The following is a 21,647-nucleotide window of genomic DNA, read 5'->3' on the forward strand; positions in this document are numbered from 1 at the left end:
ACCCAAGCAACACGAGCAACGCTGCTTCTACTCAGGCAAAGCATTTTGGGAGGAAAATTGCAGTTTATGTCGTCCACTATCCTGAATGTCATCTGATCAATGCAAACACCCCCCAGTCCCAGTCCAAGTCCCAGTCCCAGTCCCAGTCCCAGTCCCAGTCCCAGTCCCAGTCCCAGTCCCAGTCCCAGCCCATCCTGGTAATACTGCAGTATGTTTTATGTAAACCAAGAAGACATTGGCCAGAGAAACAACAACAACCATATCTACAGTGTATAAAAAATATCAACACAAATACATTTCTAAGATTATCACATTCTACATACTTAGAAAACACATTGCTAAGAGCTAGATGTTCCTATTTGTTTTTGTCTTTGCTGTTGGTCCAGGTTTGGTCCAATGCATTTGTAGAAAAAACATGACAAAAAAAGTGGACGGTAGGATGCAGCTATAGCACCTTGTTGAGAGGGGAGGGGCAGTAGGGAACGGTTTAGCTAACGAGTCCTGGCTAACGAGCTTCACAGAGGCTGAGCTTTCATCTGCTCTTCATGTTGGGACCGAAAACAGGAGAAGTGCCCAACGTTTTGGTCCAACCGTGACACACTTAGCTGTTGTTAGCTTTGTTGGCATGTTTTTTTTTTTTTCTTGTATGACATTTTTGCATTAGCTTTTATATTTCCAAATCTCACCCACACACATCAGCCCCACCCAACCGATTATTGGCATTGATTAAATAATATCTAATATATGTGTGAAATATATTTTAAGGTCCTGAATGATGATGCAACATCTTAAATCTCCCATGAGTGAAAGCATCACCTGTTATTACAATTCTCTTTTCTATGCAGTTTAAGAGTGTTCTTTGACGTTTATGTTTGTACATGCTTGTGAACTGTGTATAGGTGTTTGCAGAACGGCCTTCGCAGGATTAGTTGTTCTCCTTGTAGCAGTATACTCCGTACAGCTTGTGCTTCTTGTCGGGGAAGCCATTGAACCTCACAGCGGCCTCTGTGGGACTGCAGCGGCGCCTTGGATGGTAGATGGGGTAACGGACGCTGGCGTCCGCCAACCAGCCGGCGTCACAGCGGTCGTACTTGTTTAGCTTCCAGGCAGCGAACATTTGGCCAACCTTGGCGATCTGAGCACCATCTTTTTGACAAGCCCTCACAGCCTCGTCGTAGGTGAGCTTAGACGACTGGATCAGGTAGTAGAATTTACCTGGAGGGGAAAAACACAAACAATAAGAGAACCAGTACCATGTTATACACTGTGTTGACGCTGCTCATCATCTGCTCTCTGTCTCTCTGTAGCTAGCGCAGCCTGCTGTGAATGCTACGGCTGATTAGCGTGGAAAGTTGTTTCTCCACCGTTAGCACATTAAGGGGCGTGTACACTAGTTTGATTGACAGCGCTAAGACCCTCCTCCTGGCTCTGTTTTGTTGTTTTTGGTTGGGAGCGATGGATTTCTTCAGACGGCAGGGAGGAGATTGATCTTCTTACAGATTACCTCTCTCATATCACTGTTGATAATGACAGTTTTAACACATATGTAGAAAAATATATATATATTTTTTTTTATAAAAGTTACATAGTGCAGCTATAAGTAGGTATTCTGCTAAACATTTCTCTACGAGATGTTGAACCATGAGGTGTATTCAAGTGTCGGCGCATGAGGGGAAACCCCCTTCACAGACACACGGAGGTAAAGTCTGACCCCTCACCTTTGTGGAAGGAAGTGAAACAGAACACATCGTAGTGGCTCTTGTCCTTGTCTCTCAGGCCATAGTTGCGAATGCCCGGCACCGTGTTCCTCCCTCCGCAGGGTTCTCTGGGGGTGGTGATGGGGTACTGCACAGAGCCGTCGCTCAGCCAGCCGGCGTTGCACCAGTCCATCCCGCCGCGCCACGCCCCGTACAGCTGGTCGAAGGATGCCACCACGGCATCCTGATCTCGACATGCCCGCTCGGCATCATAAAAATTCAGGTTGTAGCGGCCCAGCCGGGGGAAGTAGGGGAAGACAACACCTGCAGGGAGAGGCCAACAACAGGAAAGCCTTGATGCAATAATTCTGTTATACATGGGAATTAAAACTGGAATTTGTCCAGTTTTTATTGACCCTGATGAATGAGAGGAGATGAAACACAGCTGCTGCCAGCGTTTTTAGCTTTAGGCTCTAATGGCAGGTGTCCCAAGCTACTCACACACATAATGAAACTGCTTTGATGCTAATGTACACCATGCTCACATTTGCTGACATTCCTCCCAGCAGTCTTTGACCCTGGAGCTAAATTTAGCCATTTAAACAATATAACACTGACATTGCGTACTCCTTCCAAGAGCTCATTGCTTTCTGTACTAAAAAAAACCCGACCCCCCAATCATTTTACCTTCAAGTTCGAGGGACACCACCACTGTGTCATCCTCCAGACCATCAATCACTTCACATTTGTATCTCCCATAATCGTCCAAAGTGACATCTGTCATCACCAGGGAGGCATCCACTGGGGAGGAGCCTTGCAATTGGACACGTCCTTGGAAAGTCCCGTAACTCCTTTTGTGGTAACCCATGGCGACAAACACGTCCACCTAGAGAATAGTGAAAGGACGTAGGTTGTGTTTTCCACATACTTAGAGAAACACTTTCAAAATAGAGTGGGACGCTGAATAAAGAACAGAAAAACATTGCCACAACTGAGTTACAATTGATATTTACATACACTGTATAAAATGCCACTTTATTTCTTACTGTCTGATTTTAAAGAAGTTTGTAACTTTTATATAAAGTGTTTTAAAAAAAATATTCACGTTCAAACGGTCACTATATTGTGACAGCATAGTATGAAACATACCATACTGTTGCTTCATGTGAAAAAAATTGAGCTCTTCTGCCTTCTCTGATGCTAAAGAGAAACTACCAATCAGAGACAGCAGGTCTTAGTGCTGTCAGTCACCCTCCATGTGGCGCTGCTCATCCCCCCCACCAACCTTTCTCTCTGCTATGATGCAGCCTGTTGTGAATGCTTAATAAACAGTTTTCCTTTAACGGTTAGTTGTTTTTCCACCATTAGAATGTTGAGCAGTACATGAGAGTGATTGACAGCACTAAGCCCCTCCTCCTGGCTCTGATTGATTGTTTTAGGTTGGGAGCGGTGCATTTCTTCAGACGGCAATAGCAGCTCCAGACAAAGGAGATCGATCTTTTCACAGATTATCAGTCTCATTTTACACTGTCACAACCTTGTGACAGTTTGAACAAATATGTAAAAAACCTATATTTTTTATACAAGTTGCATACTGCAGCTTTTAATTAGACTAAACGTTTCCTGTTTTAGGTCAAGTAGGACCAGCAAGAAATTCTGAAATGCCTATCAAAACACTGAGCGAGACATTCCTACATTACTTTCTGCAAATTCAGACGTGGATATACATCACTGTGCTTTGAAACAAGCTAGAAAAGCCCAGATGATCGTCTTCATCTCTTTGTCAGCTTATTACAGGTAAATTTACAATATTTGAGTTATTTGGATGAATGCCCATAGATGCATTAAAAGCAACAGCCATGATATCAGGACTAGTATTTATTGACTATTTAAAAGTAGTTCAGTGTTAAATGATCCACTGAGATGATTTTAATCAGTCATCTCAGTGGATCATGCTAAATGTATAATTTAGCATTAACATTATATTTGTGCTAAATTAGGAGTCAAAATGGTCACAGAACTCTTATGATGCATTGACAAAAACTATCTTAAATTTTAAACAAAACAATTAGTTTCATATTTGAATTGAATTGAAAGGATTCAATTATTTTAATGTCATCATTATATTTGAACAATAAATCAATTTGAACAATGTATATCAAGATAGACACCTTATCAATATTAATAGATAATATTTTTCCTGAACTCTGATCCAGAGCAGCACAGCATTCTGGGAGATGTAGGCAGAGAAAAGGCTTTAGCTGCTCAGCCTCTCCCAGCCTGCACTAGCTATTATAACTGAGAAAATAGAAAACTTTTTCATCTAATTCAGATTAGTTGTTACCTCTTTCAGATAGTCTGAAGTCAGTTTGGTCCACTTGATCCTCATCTTGCGACTGGGTGGCAGTTGCTGCTCTCTCTGAATCAGGCATGGTAACGTTACATTCCCCCCTCGCCTCGTTACAACCTTGGCTTGTTCAGCCATCACATTGAATTTGGGCCCATTTTCTGCAAAACGGAGATTTATTGTAATTACAAGTAATATCAATAATTTGTCTCTTTGATATTTAAGACCAAACAGGACAACAAAAGTAATGTTTGCAGACGTCCGTTTGTTCATTAATTTAAGGCCAACACAACAAACATTTTGTAAACATTTGAATGTTTTCATGAACTGGTAGTGCTTTTTTTTTCATAAAAATTGATCTAATTGTACAAAAGTATCAGTCAGGAGAAGGGTCCAGAGGAAATCCCACAGTACTATCCATTCGCCATGGCAAGCTGGAGGGAGTCACCAATAACATGAGATGACAAGCACATTAGAAACATCATCAGTTTCTCCAAAATTAATTAGAGATTTAAGATAAAAAGTCAACGCTGAAGAATCTCTAAGGACTGTTTGTCTCTTACAGGCGACAATAATCTCATGTACTCTCCATGCATAAACAAATACAATAAGAAGCTGTATTTTAATGCTTCATTGAGTTTCTCTGGTAGATAGCTAAATAAACCTCAACAACACAGACCTGACCTGCACTGCTTCATTGGCTTTCTGTAAATAAAGGTCAGGTTTATATTATTCTCTGTTGGACTAGAATGTTTTCTAAGGATGTCAGTCGGAGGTGACTTTAAAGGTAACTGAGACAGTTTTAGATAACCTCCGTCTCCCGACCTCCTTTCATCTGGCCTATCCATAAACCTTCTGACAAATATTCAGCTTCAGAATGATCCAGGAATATTCTGAGCAAACTGATGGGCCTAGTTTGGGTTTGCCTCTGTAAACTGTCCCCTCCTTCACTGAGCTTATGTTGGCTGCCTCCACATAAAATGTGTAATTCCAGCTGCTGCCTAAGCATGAATGAGATTAGCTAAACAGCAAATGGCACATTGATTCCATGCTTTGTGCTGAGGAACTGCAAGTGTGAAATCCTGTGCCTCTTCATGACACTCGTTGCTAACAGTCTGCACCTAGTAGGCTGGGTGGAAACACACCACATATTGCGACATTTCCATCATCTTGTTTTACCATTTAAAGGACAAACATCGTCAATGACTTATAGAAGCAAGTTAGGAAGTTCCCCCCCTTGCCTGTGGTGGCGCTGCACCAAGTACCACTGAAGGAAACGACATCAAGCGCTCAGAAGCAAAACTTCTTTACAAAATGTAAACAAAAATGGAGTGGTGTTAGATTTTGTCAGGTATAGGATTTCTCGTTTGTCGTTGGTAAAAGACTACGATCCATTGCTACTGCTGGCGCTAATTTTGCACACTTGATTTGGTAGTATTTACCCAGAATGCCCTGTGCAATAGTCCACTTCCAGCTTTTAGCAAGTTCTCTGGTTTGCTTGGCATTCAAACCACACCAGAGTCACTTCAGATGCACCAAGACTGGGGTTTGTAGGTGGACCACAGCTTGACTACGCATTCACGCCTTCCCAAACAAACTGGACTTTGTAGGCAAACAGACTGGAGTTGGATTAAAGCGAACTAAACAGGGCTGGTGTGAATACACGCTAAGTTGTCCATCAGTCTGAGGAAGGTTGTAGGGACCATTTTTGTACAAACTGAAGCCTATTATTCTAAAGACAAAAATAAAATTGAGAAGTTGTAAACATTTAAGACAGCAATCAATCTTTTTGAAATCACTCTGACATTGCATTGCTGAGAGAAATTGTAGAAAATAATTCAATAGAAACTTAATCTCAGCTGCTAACGGCCCTAGCTAGGATGTCGAAGTTCACAATGTTTCAATTAGAAACGTGTGTCCAAAGAAAGCATTTTCTCTCTGGGAAGAAAATGACAGCATGACCTAAATGTGCAAAAATATTCCTAAATTAAGCAGAAGGCTGGAACAATGTCCTGTCCATGTTAGGTGAAACAGCTGATGACTGGGCCTCATTTTGCAGCTACAAGAACCCAGCCACCCTGCAATCACTGAGTCAACATCAGCTTTGTTTACCAAAGTATTATAGGTTGAAGTGTGAGGCAGTGTGTTGCTCCAAACTCGGTTATGCAAACATTGAACTGATATAGTAAAAAGACTGATAGGTCAAAATTTATCCATAGTAGAGACAAGTTAAGTCATACAGAAAGCAAATGTGTCACGTGGATGTTTATAAAAAATGGTACATCAGGATATTAATCATCATGGATATACTTTTCATATATAGACTTTACAATTTGACTTCTTTGTTATTAACAAAAGTGGAATATTTGAATTTTAATATGAGAATTTTAGAATCCAATGAAGACTTTCAGTCTGATGAGGACCAAAACAGCAAACTCTGGTCCAAACTTAGGTTTCACTCCGGTAGATGTGAACTTTGGTTTGGTCTGAATGTGTGTATGAACACCAACTAGGCGTTCATACACACATCCACAAAAGGAGGAAGAGAACTAAAATCGCAGGGCATTCTGGGTAAATACAACTAAAACAAATATGTAAGTCTAGTGTTAGCAGGAGAAATGACCCGTACTCTTTTATCAAAAACAAAAGAGAAATCCTACAACCTCTAGAATCTGATGCCACTTCATTTTTTGTTTACATTTCACTAAAGGCATTGCTCTTAGTGTTTTCTTCTAACGTTATCATGTGGCTTCCTTTAGTGGCTTTTTGTGCAGCGCCACCCACAAGCCAGGAGAAGAACAAGTTTTTAAAAAGGTTTGGTGGGTTTTACACAGTGCAGTGTGAAAGAGAACTACAGCAGCTGAAAACGGAACAAATATTGTAATTTTGGTCCCTGATCGAACCGAGTCCACTGGACTATCAGGTGGGAAAACACATAAACATACACAGAGCTTTGATATCAGAATCCTGCAAACAGCTTTTGGAATCTTGACATTTGCAGAGTTTTCATCTGCCAGTACACAAACTCTAGAACAATATCTGTGTTTGACTGCAGCCTTATCTCTAAGCCACACAGATAAGTCAAGTATTCTGCAGAGAGAGTGTCATGAACGAAACACAGCAAAGAACACTAAAACAACTCTGTATCTCATCTGACAGAGCAGAGCTCAGGACGACGCTGTGAGCGAACAGAAGGGAAACAAAACTTACCTGTAACATAGATGGTTCTGGAGTGCTCCAGCTCAGGGTACAGAATGTCTAAATTGGTTTCCGCAACACTCAGAGAGACCAAAGCACAGATCAGCACAGGAATCATCTTCACTCAATGCACTCCAGGTCCGATCACTGCAGAAACACAGGGTGACGTTGGGTTAATGCTTCACAAACTTGTCCTGTGGAACCGTGTCATTGTTGCAGGATAGAAAGAAAGCCCATATTAAAGCATGCGGCTTAGGAGAGCAGCATCTCTATCTGCATGGCTCTCCCCTGCAGCATCTCCAGCAACTACAGGGGAGCAGAGCGGCGCGCTGCCGGCTCGCCTTGAACACTTTCCACTGCCAAACACAAAGTCTCAGAGTCTCACTGCAAAGTTGACTCAGCAGATTAACAACAACAAAAAATATATATAAAAATCTGTGATGAAGAAACTGAACTTCAGACAAGAATCCCATCAGGACACAGGAACACAAAAATCACAATACACTCTAAAGGAAGCACAGTGTACCTACAGTGTGAGAAACACAGGCAGAGAGAGGAGGCAGCATGTCCTAATCGCCAGCAGTTCCAGATTGCAGACAGACTGCCACAGTGCAGAGTGACTGCCTCAGTCAGCTTCTCTCAATCTCTACCCTGACTAGTGAATACATTCAGGATTAACCCTCACATTCTGCACAGATTACACCTGAAGAATGAAAATCCTAACTTGTGAAAATTACCAAAAAAAAAATGATGAAAAACCCTGACACACATAATAACAATGACATGACTGGCAATTGGTATATTTGTGCTAAATGCTCTTTTATTCTTTCGTCTCTGGACGAAACCATTTGCTTTAAGAAGTCACTTAATGAGTGCAGCGTCAGTGTCAGTATTTACAATTTTCTCAGTGGAAAATTTGCCAAAGCAACTGTAAATGATTCTCTGGAAATGTGTCTATTTGCAGATATTTTTCATAGAGTGTGTCTAAAATATTTGAAAGAAAAGGCAGCTTGGGGATCTGAGATATAAAAGCACGATACTAATTGACATTGACAGCCAATCCAGAAGCAGCATTCATTTTCCTTGGCACTGATTGGCTGGAGCCCAAAGACTGGTAATAATGAAGACAGTGGATGTTATCTTCTGCTGTAGTCCTAAGACGGATTCTGTTGTGTGTGTCTATGTATAGTAAGATATATTTGTTGTTTGAACTACTAAAATAGGCAGGTGTAAGAGTCTTCAGCTATTATTTGAGCTTTTAGTGCTGTATTAATGTTATGGGACATGAACTATGAAGGGTGTGTGTATAAACCGACTGTCTTTTTCATCTTGTGCTGAAGTGCAGCTGTGTGTGCAGTAGTAATCAATTAGATTGATCTTTTAGCTCCTATTTTCCTTATCTTCATTCATTCAGTTGCAAACTGCTGATGCACTTCCCACTCCTGCCAAGTGGACGTCCTGCAGTCAGCAGAATAACTGCAGCATACACACACACACACACACACTACACCCGTTACAAATACATCCTCTATTACCCCTCCCTGCCTCAAAAAGTCATTTTCCTGCTAGAGTGATTATTTGAGGGGGAAGATAAGACGTCCTTCCAAGAAGGGTAAAAAACTTTTGAGTGCCACTGTTCGCTCCAGGACAAAAGGAGTGCAGGCGAAGTGTGACATGTCAGTGTGGGACGGAGCAGGGACGTGAAGACAGCCAGGTAAACCTGAGGTTTAGCTGAACCAGGAAGGGAGGGAGGTTGAGGAGGCAGGGAGGACGCTGCAGCAGGAAAAATGATGCAGCTTCAGACTTTATTGGTGCAATTAGCAGCAGTTAATGTAACACAGCACAGATTTCCAGCTGTTCATCAAACACAACTCAGGTTTTCAGAATGATGTTCAGAGGTTGAGTTCAAGATAAAACACCCTCTAATGGATCCGTGCAGTGGATTATCACATGTATTTATAAATAATATCTTCTTAATCGTGCAGTATGTAACTTTTATTTAAAAAAAAATTTTTTTTACACATTTGTTGAACGTCTTATTATGTAGTGAGAGTTTGGTGTAAAACAAATAATCTGAAAAAAATAACAAATGAATAAAAAAATCAAGCTTCTCTGCCTTCTCCCATGTCTAACGAGAATCAGGCTCGTGTATGTGCTGCTCATGTGCCTTATCCCCCCTTCCCACTTGCTTTCTGTTACACCACAAATGGCACTCTTTGGACACACTTACTTTCAGTACTTTTAGTAATCATATTTTCATATACTGCTGTGTACTGATGCCTTCCTGGAACCAACAAGGAAAGCTGATTATTTCTAACAACACAAGTAATAATCCCAACAATGCTTTCCTTTATAAATAATGTAAACGTCTTTCATTCATCTTTAACCCCAGGTGCTATAAATGATGCTATAATTGCTGAATCATAACTTCCAGCCCTGATGCAGTGTGACAGAGGTCCCATATCAGGTCTGTGTTGGTGATGTTCTATTATAGAGATCAGACTGGTCCAATGATAAATTAACTGGCCTGGGATGAGAGCAGATTGCTGAATTATTATTGGTTTGAAATGTTTGCTGTGTAATATTTGGTCGACTATGTTATGTCAGGAGCCATAATATTCACACTCTGTGTGTCAATAATATATTTACTCACTTTGACTTATTTTAAATTTCTGCAACTCTACCTTCCAGGAAACAAAGCTTCAGGAAAATCAGGACTGATCAACCAAACCCTGAATCCATCCTCACTGTAAGTAGATTCTCTTTTTTCCTTGGCAAATTACAACAACTTGGAAAAAAACCTATTAGTCGTATCAGTACAAGTGACCTTTGTGACCTTGTGCTTTTTACTTGCCAATAAAGTTAAAGCCATCCCATGTTTGACCTTGTGGTTGACATCTTTATCCTGAAGAGAAACCTGACCCTCATGAAACCTCTGGGAGAAAAAAACAAACGAGCTGCAAGAAACTGAAAGGCTTAAATCCAGACAGAGAGCTGAGGAAATGTTTTAAAAAAGGATATATGGGTCTGTCTGGCTTTTAAATTTTCACTGAAGCTTCATATTATCAGAAAAACAGAGATTTGCATCTATATTGAATCATTGGACTCTGGAAAGGTTCTGACTCAGATGCAAACCACAAAAAATGACTGCAGATGTGTTTTAATCTCAGATGATTAGCCCTGTAGTCTGCTAACCTTGCAACGCTAAAATTACATGTTAGCGTTACCATTATTTCCCTCCTTCAAATTCAGCGCTTTCCTCTGATTATTATGTCTACAGCAAGTCTGAGTTCTGCACCTGAACCTGAAAACAATCAGTGAATCCAAACTGGAAAATCACAGCAACAACCATATCTAATAAAACCAACTTGATTTATACAGCTAAATTAATAATTCTCATTATTTTAATGATCTGATGTCGCTTATGCAACGTTGAAAAAGAAGGTCTGTACTGTTGCAATTAGTGATTGTAGTTAATTTGCATGTTAGATTAAATGACTAGTTTAAGAGTTGAAATTAAGGACTCAGTCTTGTCTCAGGGTGGACAAAACTTAGACTCATTGTGGTTTCCAGAGCAACGATACCTTTAGAATGACCAATTAACATTTCAATTGTTTGTGGACGGCGGGAGGAAAGTAAACTACAGACTGAAAAGCTTCAGGCGAGAAGTGAAACCATCTCGCTGTGAGGCTGCACCATCCATCACTCTGCTGCCAGAAACTTTAAATAGGCCCTGTATGCAAATGATGTTGACAAATGTCAGGTCAGAACATTGACATTCATTCACTGCAATGTCTGCTGGGTTCAGTTAGAGACTGTGTCAACATCCTGGTCAATCTGTTGCTGGTTATTCATTTATTTTCTGTGTAACGTCAGTTTAATATTCTAGTACTAATTTACAGTGCTACATGCTAATTCCCTTCACTTATTTAATGGCTCCTCAGTCAGATTTCTGCCAGATTATTTGATGTATAACCACTATTACAAATGCTGAAAAAGTGAGAAGAATAAAAGTTTTGTAAACTTTAGACCACTTGTCTAACTCAAGGGCCGGGGCCGAATCCAGACGCCAAATTATGGCAAGATTTCTATCTCACCACGCCTGGTTTTAAGTGCAGATCACACATTAACTGTGGTTATCCACATTTTTCAGAAGGTTTATGTTAATTTCACTAGTCAAACTGGCAGATATTTGAAATGAGCAGGTTGTTTAAAAAGAACCTTTCCAACAACAGGAAGTGGGGACACATCACAAGTTTTCATGTTTAAAACTCTCAAGGTTTTAAGCTTCAGTAAGTCTGCAGGCAACACAGCCGCCTGCAGGAGAAAATCCTGAAGAAAAATGCTACGAATGCATATTTTATTTGGTTTAAGACATTACAACACGCTCCAGACATTTTCACCATCATATAATGCAGATCACAGTTGGAACATCAGTTTTAAATTCAGAGTGAGGATGCATTGTCATTTTACTCAGATCTTTAGGGGGGTTTTGCTTAACAAAACGTGAGCAGATAACTACTGCAGGCGGCCCAGCGATGCAGCAGCTGACCTGAAGTGGTGCTTGACAAGCTGTGTGGGAGCAATAGAAGCACCTCTGGAGACTACAAAGCCACAGTGAGGAAGATGTGGTTGTTATTACACGCATGTTGTAAAGCTAATTCATGTCAGAAACAGCATGATATCACCCAATAAGATGTCAAACCTGTTTGGGATGCAGGACGGGGCAGAAGTTCACATCCACTTATCAGGAGCAAGACTGCTGTAGTTTGAATTGAATTTCAAAAACAAGAATTGGGTGCAAAAGCTAAAAAATGCAAAAAATTAAAAAACAACAATGTGGAATTTGTCAAATGTAAATAGTGCTGGGACTCAATTTAACAATTTAACAGTGTTAATTGCAGGATCCATCATTAATGAATGACAATCACATTTTTATCAAAAGGATTTGTAGACAAAATAAGCAACATCTCCAGACCAAAAAATATCACTGCTGCGTCACACTTATGGGCGTACAAGAAACACATGAATATAAAGGTTCCAGGCAGGGGTGCCGCTAGGAATTTTGGGCCCCATGACAAAAAAATGAAATTGGCCCCCCACACAGCTGCTGTTACAATTTCGTGAGTCTATCTGAACTGAAGGCTCGCAACCGCCTTGCTTTCATTGGTCCAATACTGATACTAGCACAATATCTACTGCTCATGAATTTTACATGAAAAAGTTCACATACAGTGTGCAAGTAAGTTGCTGAAATTTTTTCTAATAATTTTAGATTACTGTCTCTCCCCATGAGCAACAATCATAGACAACATTATATATATATATATATATATATATATATATATATATATATATATATATATATATATATATATATATATATATATATATATATATATATATATATATATATATATATATATATATATATAAACATTTTTAATACGTTAAAATCTATGTAATTGAGTAATCTAAAGTAATGCAAAGTCCTGCCTATACACACATATAGATCCATAGTTAGAGTTTGGAGTTTCTGTGTGTGTGTGTGTGTGTGTGTGTGTTTCCTCTCTACTGGAGCTGCAGGTTTTCCCTGGAGGGTGGAGTTAAGCAGGATGTCCACACACACCTGTGATTCATCACGCTCATCATGCTGCTGGATTAGAGGAGCTGCCTGCCAGTCATTCAACACCTGAGTGATAACACCAGGTGTCCCTCTAAGCCCTCTGAAGATCTTCTGCTGTTTCAAATGTTTTCTGGTTCCTTCACCCATACTCTCCTATTGATCACCACATACTGTAAATTTATCTCCAGTGACCTGTGAACCCCATCTGTCTGCCCTCCGACCCTCCCAACTCTCACCTGGCTACACCAACAAGTCTGCTCATTCCCATCTGCTCCCACTCACCCCCTCAAAAACCATAAGCTCCTCACCTTCTCCTTTACAAATATCTGCCTTTCATTCCCCTGGTTCATTTCTCATCCTTTTTTGATGTTCCTCTTTAGTCCAAGAACCCTCTTGTTGATTACAGAAAATTAACAAGTATTTTCAAGAAAGGTAGCATGTGGATTTGGGATTATCTAAATGTTGTACAACCAAATTTTGCCCATGTTTCGTCAATATGGGTCAAATTCTCACCCACACATAAAATGACATGAAGACATCCAAGAACAACCCAGACTAACTAAGAACCATCAAAGCTCAAGTCTATCCTACACTGAAAGACGTTGATACACACGACATTGTCCACAGGAAACTGAGTGTAACATAAACCTAGACTGAGAGGTCACTGAGTGAGGAAATTTCCCAGATTTTTCTAAAAGACTTCTCAGATTAATCTCGAAATTTCAGATTTTCTTCTAGCAAACTTTCAACCTTTCAAACTCAGAATGAGAGTAATGTGGAAGATTTTCCTAGAAAGTTTCTAAGATTTTATGGCAGAATTGTTTTTATATCTACAATGGCTGATCAACATAGAAAAAAGTCCTCTCCTGAATGTGTTTAATTTAACATGCCTGTGCACAATATTGACAATTGTACTCTGAACCCAACAGAGCAAATACTGTAGTAGAGTTCCTCCAGTTTAGTTTTTTTTTTTTGGCAACAGGCTGCTGTAAATGCGTAACACTACCCGTTTATTCAGGCTGTGTATCGATGGCAGTACTTCACCTTCATCAACCCACTGGGTTGACTTGTGGCCTGTCTAAAACCACATGTGTTAGATGTGACCACGGTTTTAAATAAACTCAACTTTCAAAGTTCTAGCTCTATTTATATACATGCTAAACAGAGACAAGCTCAAAAACATAAATACTAATGGAAAGCACATTAGTCCGCACGACAAAAACAGCAATTCATGAGGCGAGTAAAAAGTCACATTCTCCTCTGCACATAAAAAGTCATTAACTCCTTTGCCCTGTTGTTCGGTGGTCCCCCATAATTCACACAACCTGTTTTCAAAGAATAATACCCCCTTTTTACTTTAAAGGGTAGAATAGGCCCCTGCAACCCCCTGGTTGCTTAAGTATGTTCATATATATATTGACACACACACACTTTATATATATATAAAGTGTGTGTGTTGGGGAAGGAGTAATGGGTGGGGGATTCAGGGTGGAGTCGCTAAGTCTAAGCCAGCGAACAGAGAGGGGTTGTTGGGCTCAGAGCTTCTCTCGAGCTCAGGGCTTACAGCTCTAAATCACTTAGTGCACAACATGCTCGACCACAAATATGACGAGTTTCACAAATACGATAGTCTGCATGGGCGGCGAGTGACCGGATGAAAGCTGGGCTTTCACAGCAACGCACAGACAATGCTCCACCACAACTGTGCTCTATTTCTTCATTCCAATGAGAAAATGATTGCTCTGCTGTAGTTAGATCTAAATATGTCAATACTGATTGACAGTGCTGGGAGAAGATGGGGCTGTTGGCACTTTGTGACATCTTCTCTGTTGTCAAGTCTCACTCTAGCTGGTTAAAGTCTGGTTTGGTACTAACCAACTAGGGGTGTCTCCATGGCAGTGTTGTGGGAATGTGAAAACGTGGACTCGTTGTGAGTGTGCCAGAGCTGTGGTCGATGCTCCGATGATGTCACTTTGACTGTGTGGGATTTTGGTCAGATTCTCCGAAATCTCTTAGTATATCTGTTCGTTACACGTTGCCCTGTCCAGCTAACGCTTTATCCACTCTTCAGCCACAACTGATAAAAACGCTTGGACATCAAGGTTTGACCAATGAAATATCGATTCACAGCTCATCATCTCACCAACTGCTACGGTTGTAGTGGTTGAACTGTGTTGTTGCCGTAAAACCGTTGGTAGGTCAATCAATGCAGTCTGCTGCCAATCAAATCACTTATGCTCAATACCTAGCTAGGTCTGGCTTGTACAACCCCTGAGGTGGTTTCAAGAAACTGTGAAGAATTGTGCAAATAAAGACAAGTCTGGCCAGGGCTGACTAAGGAAGAACTGGTTAAAGCCACACTGGTGGAGAAGGGCTTTACTGGCTTCCTTTGCTCAGATTTAAAGTAAGTCAAAACATGTCCCAGTGCTGTGGTTTGTTTTCTGATTAGTCCAGAAGCATCATTTCTGACTGGGTTCTCTAAAGCTATCAGTCTTTTAATGTTGTCAGTTAGTGTCCAGCTTCAAACTCTATCTATAGCTCTTGGTTTTAGCACTGCTGGTGCTGATCACAGATCAGTTTTAAAAAGCTTGTTTAAAATAGTGAAAACATTAGAATAATATTAGGCTAAATCCAACAGAGGAACAGACATTCACAGGAAGAGACACTTATAGACAACTGTCTTAAGTCATCCCCATGGGTGCAAGCCATTCTTTTATGAAATTAGTAAAGAACTGGTTCAAGCACCAGTTCTGGTAAAGTACTGGAATGCTATAGATCAAAAAACCCATAATTAGAGCAGTTCCAGGACTTTTTCATTGTATAAAGATTGGCAGATGGATTGCTCTACCTGAACAACTTAACTAGACTAGGTAGACTTTACCCACAATATAATTGTATATAGATGATCTCACAACATGTCATGTCAGAATTCTCTGTTCATTTTTGGTGGGCCAACAAGTCCACATGTAACAACTACAAACACCATTTTTTAAGTCATTACTAAGGTATCTACTAAGAAATACAATTCAGAAAGACATTTGTGATTTGTATTTCCGTAATGGGACATCTCTTCTGACTCAGCAGACCAGGAACGAGAGTAATGTGGAAGATTTTGTAAGACAAGAATGCTTGAAGAAATGCAGTGGTCTATAACAAGCCAACCAGGAAGGGTGAGACATAATGAAACAATGCCTGTTGAATCAAGGGAAGTTTGAAAGTACTGCTTTGGAAATGATGCTTCTAAACTTTTCCAGCCTTTAACAGAATATCTCCTCAGTCTCTGCTAAAGCTAGTTGACTGGTTCGTGAACGGGATTCTTCCAAGGGATTAATTTTACTGAGCTACAGGAATACTAAGGTACATTTTAAAAACAAAAACATCCTTTTTATGATCTCACTCCAAACTCTTTCATTGCACTTACAAACAGTTCCTGTTTGTGAGCAGAAATTTTGAGAATAGAGCCTCAGATTTGGTCAGTTCTGTGCAGTCTGTCATCTGTTCTTGTTTGTTTTTAATTACTATTTTTATGTTCCACTATTATTAAAGGAATAACCTCACTCAGTAACAATCCCATATAAAATAGTGAGAGTTTGTGACTGTGATGTCACTACCCATTTCTGGGTGTGATTGTTTTGCTTAGAGAGTTCACTCCAGATGATAGCTAATCAGCTGGATTCAGCTGCACAGTGTTCTGAGAACTGAATGAAGTACACACATTACACATGTCCAGAATTGGAAGACAGAGGTAAGAGAACAATAAGGGATGGCCCAAACGAGAGAGCATAGTAATTAGAGCCATTATTATATATATTAAGTATTCATTTTAAAGTATTAATATTTTTTCACACACTTCACAGAGTGGAAGAGTCTTGATGTTTCACAAATTGTGCTTCATTTCTTCATGTTTACATCCATATAAAATGTGTTACGTTTTTGCCCAATATATGTGGCAAGATAAGAAAAAGTAACAGAAGATTTATAGCACACACTCACACAACACACCACAAGTACAATAATGTTATGAAAATCAACACCATGTATGAGAGTGAGCTATTCAGTCATAGGGGCTCCTTTAGTTTTTACACTATTATTATTATTATTTATTTATTATTATTTTTTTTTTTACCTGAAATATTTCCATATGAAGAAAACCTAAAATAATGTTAGACAGCTAGCACAGCAACAGGTATGAAGGCACTGGTGTTGCTCCAAATTACCAGGGATAGGTCACTATGGCTACATTCACACATGAGGCTAATGCGACCCAAATTAAATCTTTGTGCCCACATGTGATCCATACCTGACTTTTTCATTTCAGCCTAAAAGGACCAACTCCAGTCTTTTCACCCTTCATTCACATGAGACGTGTCATAATTCTGCACTAGAAGAAGCCAGATGCAGTAGATCCGGATGTAAACAATGGCTGAAAATTAAAATGGTGAATTTATGAAAGCCGTCTACGTCAGTGAAGCGCATCACATCCCAATCCCTGTTCAATCCCAGTCCAATCCCAATCCTAATCCCAATCCCACCACTCCTGGTCCAACTCCACTTCCAGACAGACTTCTCTACAAAAGCCGCACTCAGTGTTCCACAAAAGACTGTTTCTATTAGTTATGGTTTCTTTTTATGAACTTCATTCGTCTCATCATGATCGTGTGACGATACTGTCGGCTCCCGTTGCCGAATATCTTCAAATTCAGCCATGGGAGCTGAATCTGAAGTTCCCGTTCAATGACTGCATTGTCTATCGATGCCATCGTCTGTAGACAACAGCATTCACTATTACTTCTGTAAACAGAATGCTGCTGTGTAGCATCAACGTCATTCTGTGCATGCAGATCGCTTTGGTGGTCGTAAACCTTTCACATCTGACTGATATCACATCATTCACTAGTATTGTCTGAAAAATTGGATTCAAGCAAAAAATTTCAAATTGAGCATCAAGACCTGCTGTGTGAATGTAGCCGTTGCTACTTTCCAAGGCACCTCATGAAGAAGCTGCATGCCAGAGCAGTTTTGTAATCATCACTGTTTAAAACTCAATATTCCTACATACTGGTAACCAGACCATAATGTCTTCTCACTGTTTCTCTGATGCTGTGATTAATCCCTCATGGGGAACAACTGAGGCAGTCATCAACTGCTTCCTGTGTATATCTGAGGTGATCTGGACTTGTCCTTCTCACTTTCCCATCTGACCAGTACAAAGGCAACTCTGAATACAAATTCATCTAGTTTGAGTAGATAATTTCAATCTTGAAAATGTGTATTGAGAGACATAATTCCCTATTGAAAATTTGGAAAGAAATATTCATATAATTTGTTCCAGCTCTTACCACTACATCTCTGGCAAAACATACATCAAATGTAATTAATCCTGTATTAAAACATTGCTTATAGCTCTGTATGGTGAGATATAGATGAAACAATGCAGTTTTTGGAAGGACTAATAGGGAAGAAAGAGTGTTCTCCTTCCAAGAAAACTCACAAAAAACCTAACACAACAACACATTTTGGCATTATTGGCATTCCACACAAAACAGCCTCAATGCGCTGAGAGAAATTGCATCACTAAATCTGGACCTACAATCCAAAATAAAAGTGTGAGACAGCAAGAGACAACTTTTCCTGTGCAGCGCACAGATGCTTTGCACTTTTTCTAACATTGGACGTTGCACACCCTACTTTGATGGTGAGCTTTGCACACCATTCACAGAAGAAGCAGGGAAACGGTGCAGGTAGCTGCAGCACATGGAGCACATTCTGACACAGCAAAGCCAGGGTTGCGAGGGGAGCGCAGTGGTCTGGCTCAGGTTCTGGATTCCTCACTTGAGAACAACATCGTAGGAATTCATATTCCTATTTGAGGAAAATTGCTGTGTCATGAAACATTTGTAGCTAGAAAAATCTGTATTCAGGTGCATACATATTCAGAGGTTCCATTGTGTCTCCCTTCCTGCTTGCTCATGCTCTGCAGTGTGAGATCCAGCAGTCTGATGAACATCTATTGCATCTCTTTTTATTATTAATGAGGAATCTATTGATGGGCTGCACAGTGGCGCAGTTGGTAGAGCTGTTGCCTTGCAGCAAGAAGGTCCTGGATTCGATTCCCGGCCCGGGGTCTTTCTGCATGGAGTTTGCATGTTCTCCCTGTGCATAGTGGGTTCTCTCCGGGTTCTCTGTCTTCCTCCCACAGTCCAAAAACATGACTGTCAGGTTAATTGGTCTCTCTAAATTCTCCCTAAGTGTGCGTGTGTGTGAATGGTTGTTTGTCCTGTCTGTTTTCTGTGTTGCCCTGTAACAGACTGGCAACCTGTCCAGGGTGACCCCGCCTGTCGCCCGGAACGTTAGCTGGGGATAGACACCAGCAACCCTCCCAACCCCATTAGGGAAGAAGGGTGTATAGAAAATGGATGGATGGACAGATGGATGGATGGATGGATGGATGGATGGATGAAGGAATCTATTGAGTGTGTTGTGAAGTAAAGCAGTGACATCCGTCAAACAACTGAGATGTTAAAAACTGGAGTAAAATATTTGACTCTTGGGGTTGTGAATGGTACTGAAAACCGATGTCCACCACCATGAGGTCAGGGTTAGAGTTTCCTCTAAAGTGTGTTGCTTCACCTGACTTGCTCTCAGATGAACTTGTTTTCAGCATTGCGCAGGGTTTTTTTACAACCAAGAAGAACCCATCTGTTCCATTGGGTTGTCTAACCACATTAAGCCAAAGGTGACAACAGGGATTATAAATGGATGCAGTAAGTTGCTCTGATCCCAATCATTCAAAAATGCCTTGATCGAGACCCCAGGGCCAAACTTGTGACCATGTTGGGAAACCGCAATGATGTAAAGATCTTGTTCCTAAATATAATAATCTACTCCACAAATATGCATAGTTTTCCTTTTTTATTAAAAATTTTATGTGGTCTGACTGCTAAAAGATAAAATAATTTAGTAGAACTGCTTATGTTGGTTTATTACAGTTCCTCTGAGTTCAGCTCTCAGAAAGCTACATATCAACCAGCAACCACAGAACTTGACATTTAAGATCTATGTTTTACATTTTTACAACTTTTTCTATTTTGATCAAATTTGTCCGAACACTACCTTACTCAACGCAGCAACCATCTTACTGTAAATCAATACACAATGTGAATTGTTGCTTCTCTTCGCTGCGCATCATCAGTAAGAATCAACAGCAAAGACTTCTGGTTCACTCCCGCTGGTTTTTAAAGAGTCTTGTGAACCTATCAATCCTTTTCTACAATACAAACAACCCGCTGAAATCTCCTGGACCTGGAGATAACACAACCCCCCTCTGCAGGATCCTTGGGGTGTAAAATTATCTACGTTTCTCTGGTGCTTCCTGCAGAGGTTCCTGTTCTCCGGGAAAACACTCTAACAAAGAAAACACAACTCTGAATACTTTTGATGATGCATGTACCCAATGTTAACCATCCAAGTGGAAAAAAAACTCCTGTAGTGTTGATTTTATTAGCATTTAATTTTACTGCCATGACTGGAAGTTGTAGAAAATGAATCAGAAACATTCTCTACTGCGCTGTCATTTGGAGAAAGGACAATGCACAATGCCTGGTCCCACAGATGGATTCTCCTGAGTCCGCCCCTCCATGCTCACAGCGTACCAAGGTGATGGAAACATCCAGATAAGTGGATCCTTGTGAATAAGAGTCAGCTAAAGCAAACAGAACAGCTCTAACACTTCCAACATGAACTCAAACAAACACTCAAGACGTTCCAGACTTCTAAGAAATGATCTTATTTACCTCATCTGAAGATTAGTACAGAAAAAATAGGCAAAGAATGTTACGGTTAGAAACTCTTTGATATACTTTGGTAGGAGTTTATGTTTGTTTCAATCAACTGAAATGAACATCTTGAATCAGAATGTGTAATAGGCTACATATTGAATATTGGCAGCTGACGCTTTAAATAAATTAATTGACTGATTAACCACGTGGTTAATGTAGAAATTGTACATGTTAATGTAAACTAACTTCCTGTCATCTTTAATGCCAAACATCTATTATAATCAACTTGATAATGACAATATTACAGAATATTACTCAATTTAAAAAAGTACTTTCAGCTAGAGCGTCTTTCTTAAAAACACAGCAGTGCACCTTATATTTCTAATACAAATTCTGTTCATGATGTTAAATTTTGCGTACATCCATCATCACACCGATGCTTGTTGGTTTTTGTTGTAATAATCAGAGTAATAAAGAGGAGAACTTCACCTGGACTTTTGCGCTGTGTTGCGGCTCAGGTCAAAACTCTCCGGCGGCCAGAAGGAACACTGGGGGCGCAGGACGACTGCGCCCGGTGAGGGCAGGAAAACCAGGCGGTGCGGATGTTTCCTGTCCAATTGCGGCTCCGCTGTGTGATGGCACAGCGGCGCGCGCTCCTTCTGGTGAGTGCGTGTGTGTGTGCGTGTGTGGGTGTGTGTGGGCGTGTGTGTGCGTGTGTGTTGAGTCGCTTGTGCTGCGCGTGCAGGTGAGCGCGACACCTCGCTTTGATTTCTCTCTGCCGTGGAAATCTACATCCACGCGCTCTGAGGTGGCTGTCTAGGCTCTTGGTTGTTGTGTTGTGACACTTTTCAGCCAACAAGGGAGGCGCCCCTAAAGTTGCTCAATGTGCTGTTAACTTGATTTAGAGACACCACCGCCATCACCCTCCTCCCCCAAAAACCCTTGTGTCAACAGTGCTCCCCACTCCGTTAAACATTTTATTTCAAGAATATACATCAGCT

At 40.5% G+C, this 21,647-nt stretch overlaps 1 protein-coding gene across 3 annotated transcripts; it reads right to left on the reverse strand.

Annotated features, from left to right (window-relative positions):
* Positions 1-652: 652 nt before the first annotated feature.
* LOC122819229 (hyaluronan and proteoglycan link protein 1-like) lies at positions 653-21,231 on the reverse strand. 3 transcript variants are annotated; one of them, XM_044095785.1, is made up of 6 exons: positions 21,136-21,231; positions 7,255-7,389; positions 4,042-4,205; positions 2,385-2,583; positions 1,719-2,021; positions 653-1,215 (listed from the first exon to the last, which is right to left on the reverse strand). In XM_044095785.1, the coding sequence occupies exons 2-6, from the start codon at positions 7,358-7,360 to the stop codon at positions 926-928; spliced, it is 1,062 nt and encodes a 353-aa protein (XP_043951720.1). In that variant the 5' UTR covers positions 7,361-7,389; positions 21,136-21,231; the 3' UTR covers positions 653-925. The 3 variants fall into 3 exon arrangements, with proteins under 3 accessions (XP_043951720.1, XP_043951721.1, XP_043951723.1); XM_044095786.1 differs by lacking the exon at positions 21,136-21,231 and adding an exon at positions 11,948-12,002; XM_044095788.1 differs by lacking the exon at positions 21,136-21,231 and adding an exon at positions 7,773-7,851.
* Positions 21,232-21,647: the final 416 nt, after the last annotated feature.

Source organism: Gambusia affinis, linkage group LG17 (genome assembly GCF_019740435.1).
Source record: "Gambusia affinis linkage group LG17, SWU_Gaff_1.0, whole genome shotgun sequence".
Taxonomy (NCBI): Eukaryota; Metazoa; Chordata; class Actinopteri; order Cyprinodontiformes; family Poeciliidae; genus Gambusia; species Gambusia affinis.

Excerpts from the sequence above, each read along its gene's own strand:
- LOC122819229 (XM_044095785.1), bottom strand. The coding sequence starts at position 7,360 with ATGATTCCTGTGCTGATCTGTGCTTTGGTCTCTCTGAGTGTTGCGGAA. Across the intron at positions 2,584-4,041 it reads CTTCAGACTATCTGAAAGAG|GTGGACGTGTTTGTCGCCAT; the intron begins GTAACAACTAAT and ends ACTATTCTCTAG. Across the intron at positions 1,216-1,718 it reads TTTCACTTCCTTCCACAAAG|GTAAATTCTACTACCTGATC; the intron begins GTGAGGGGTCAG and ends TTTCCCCTCCAG.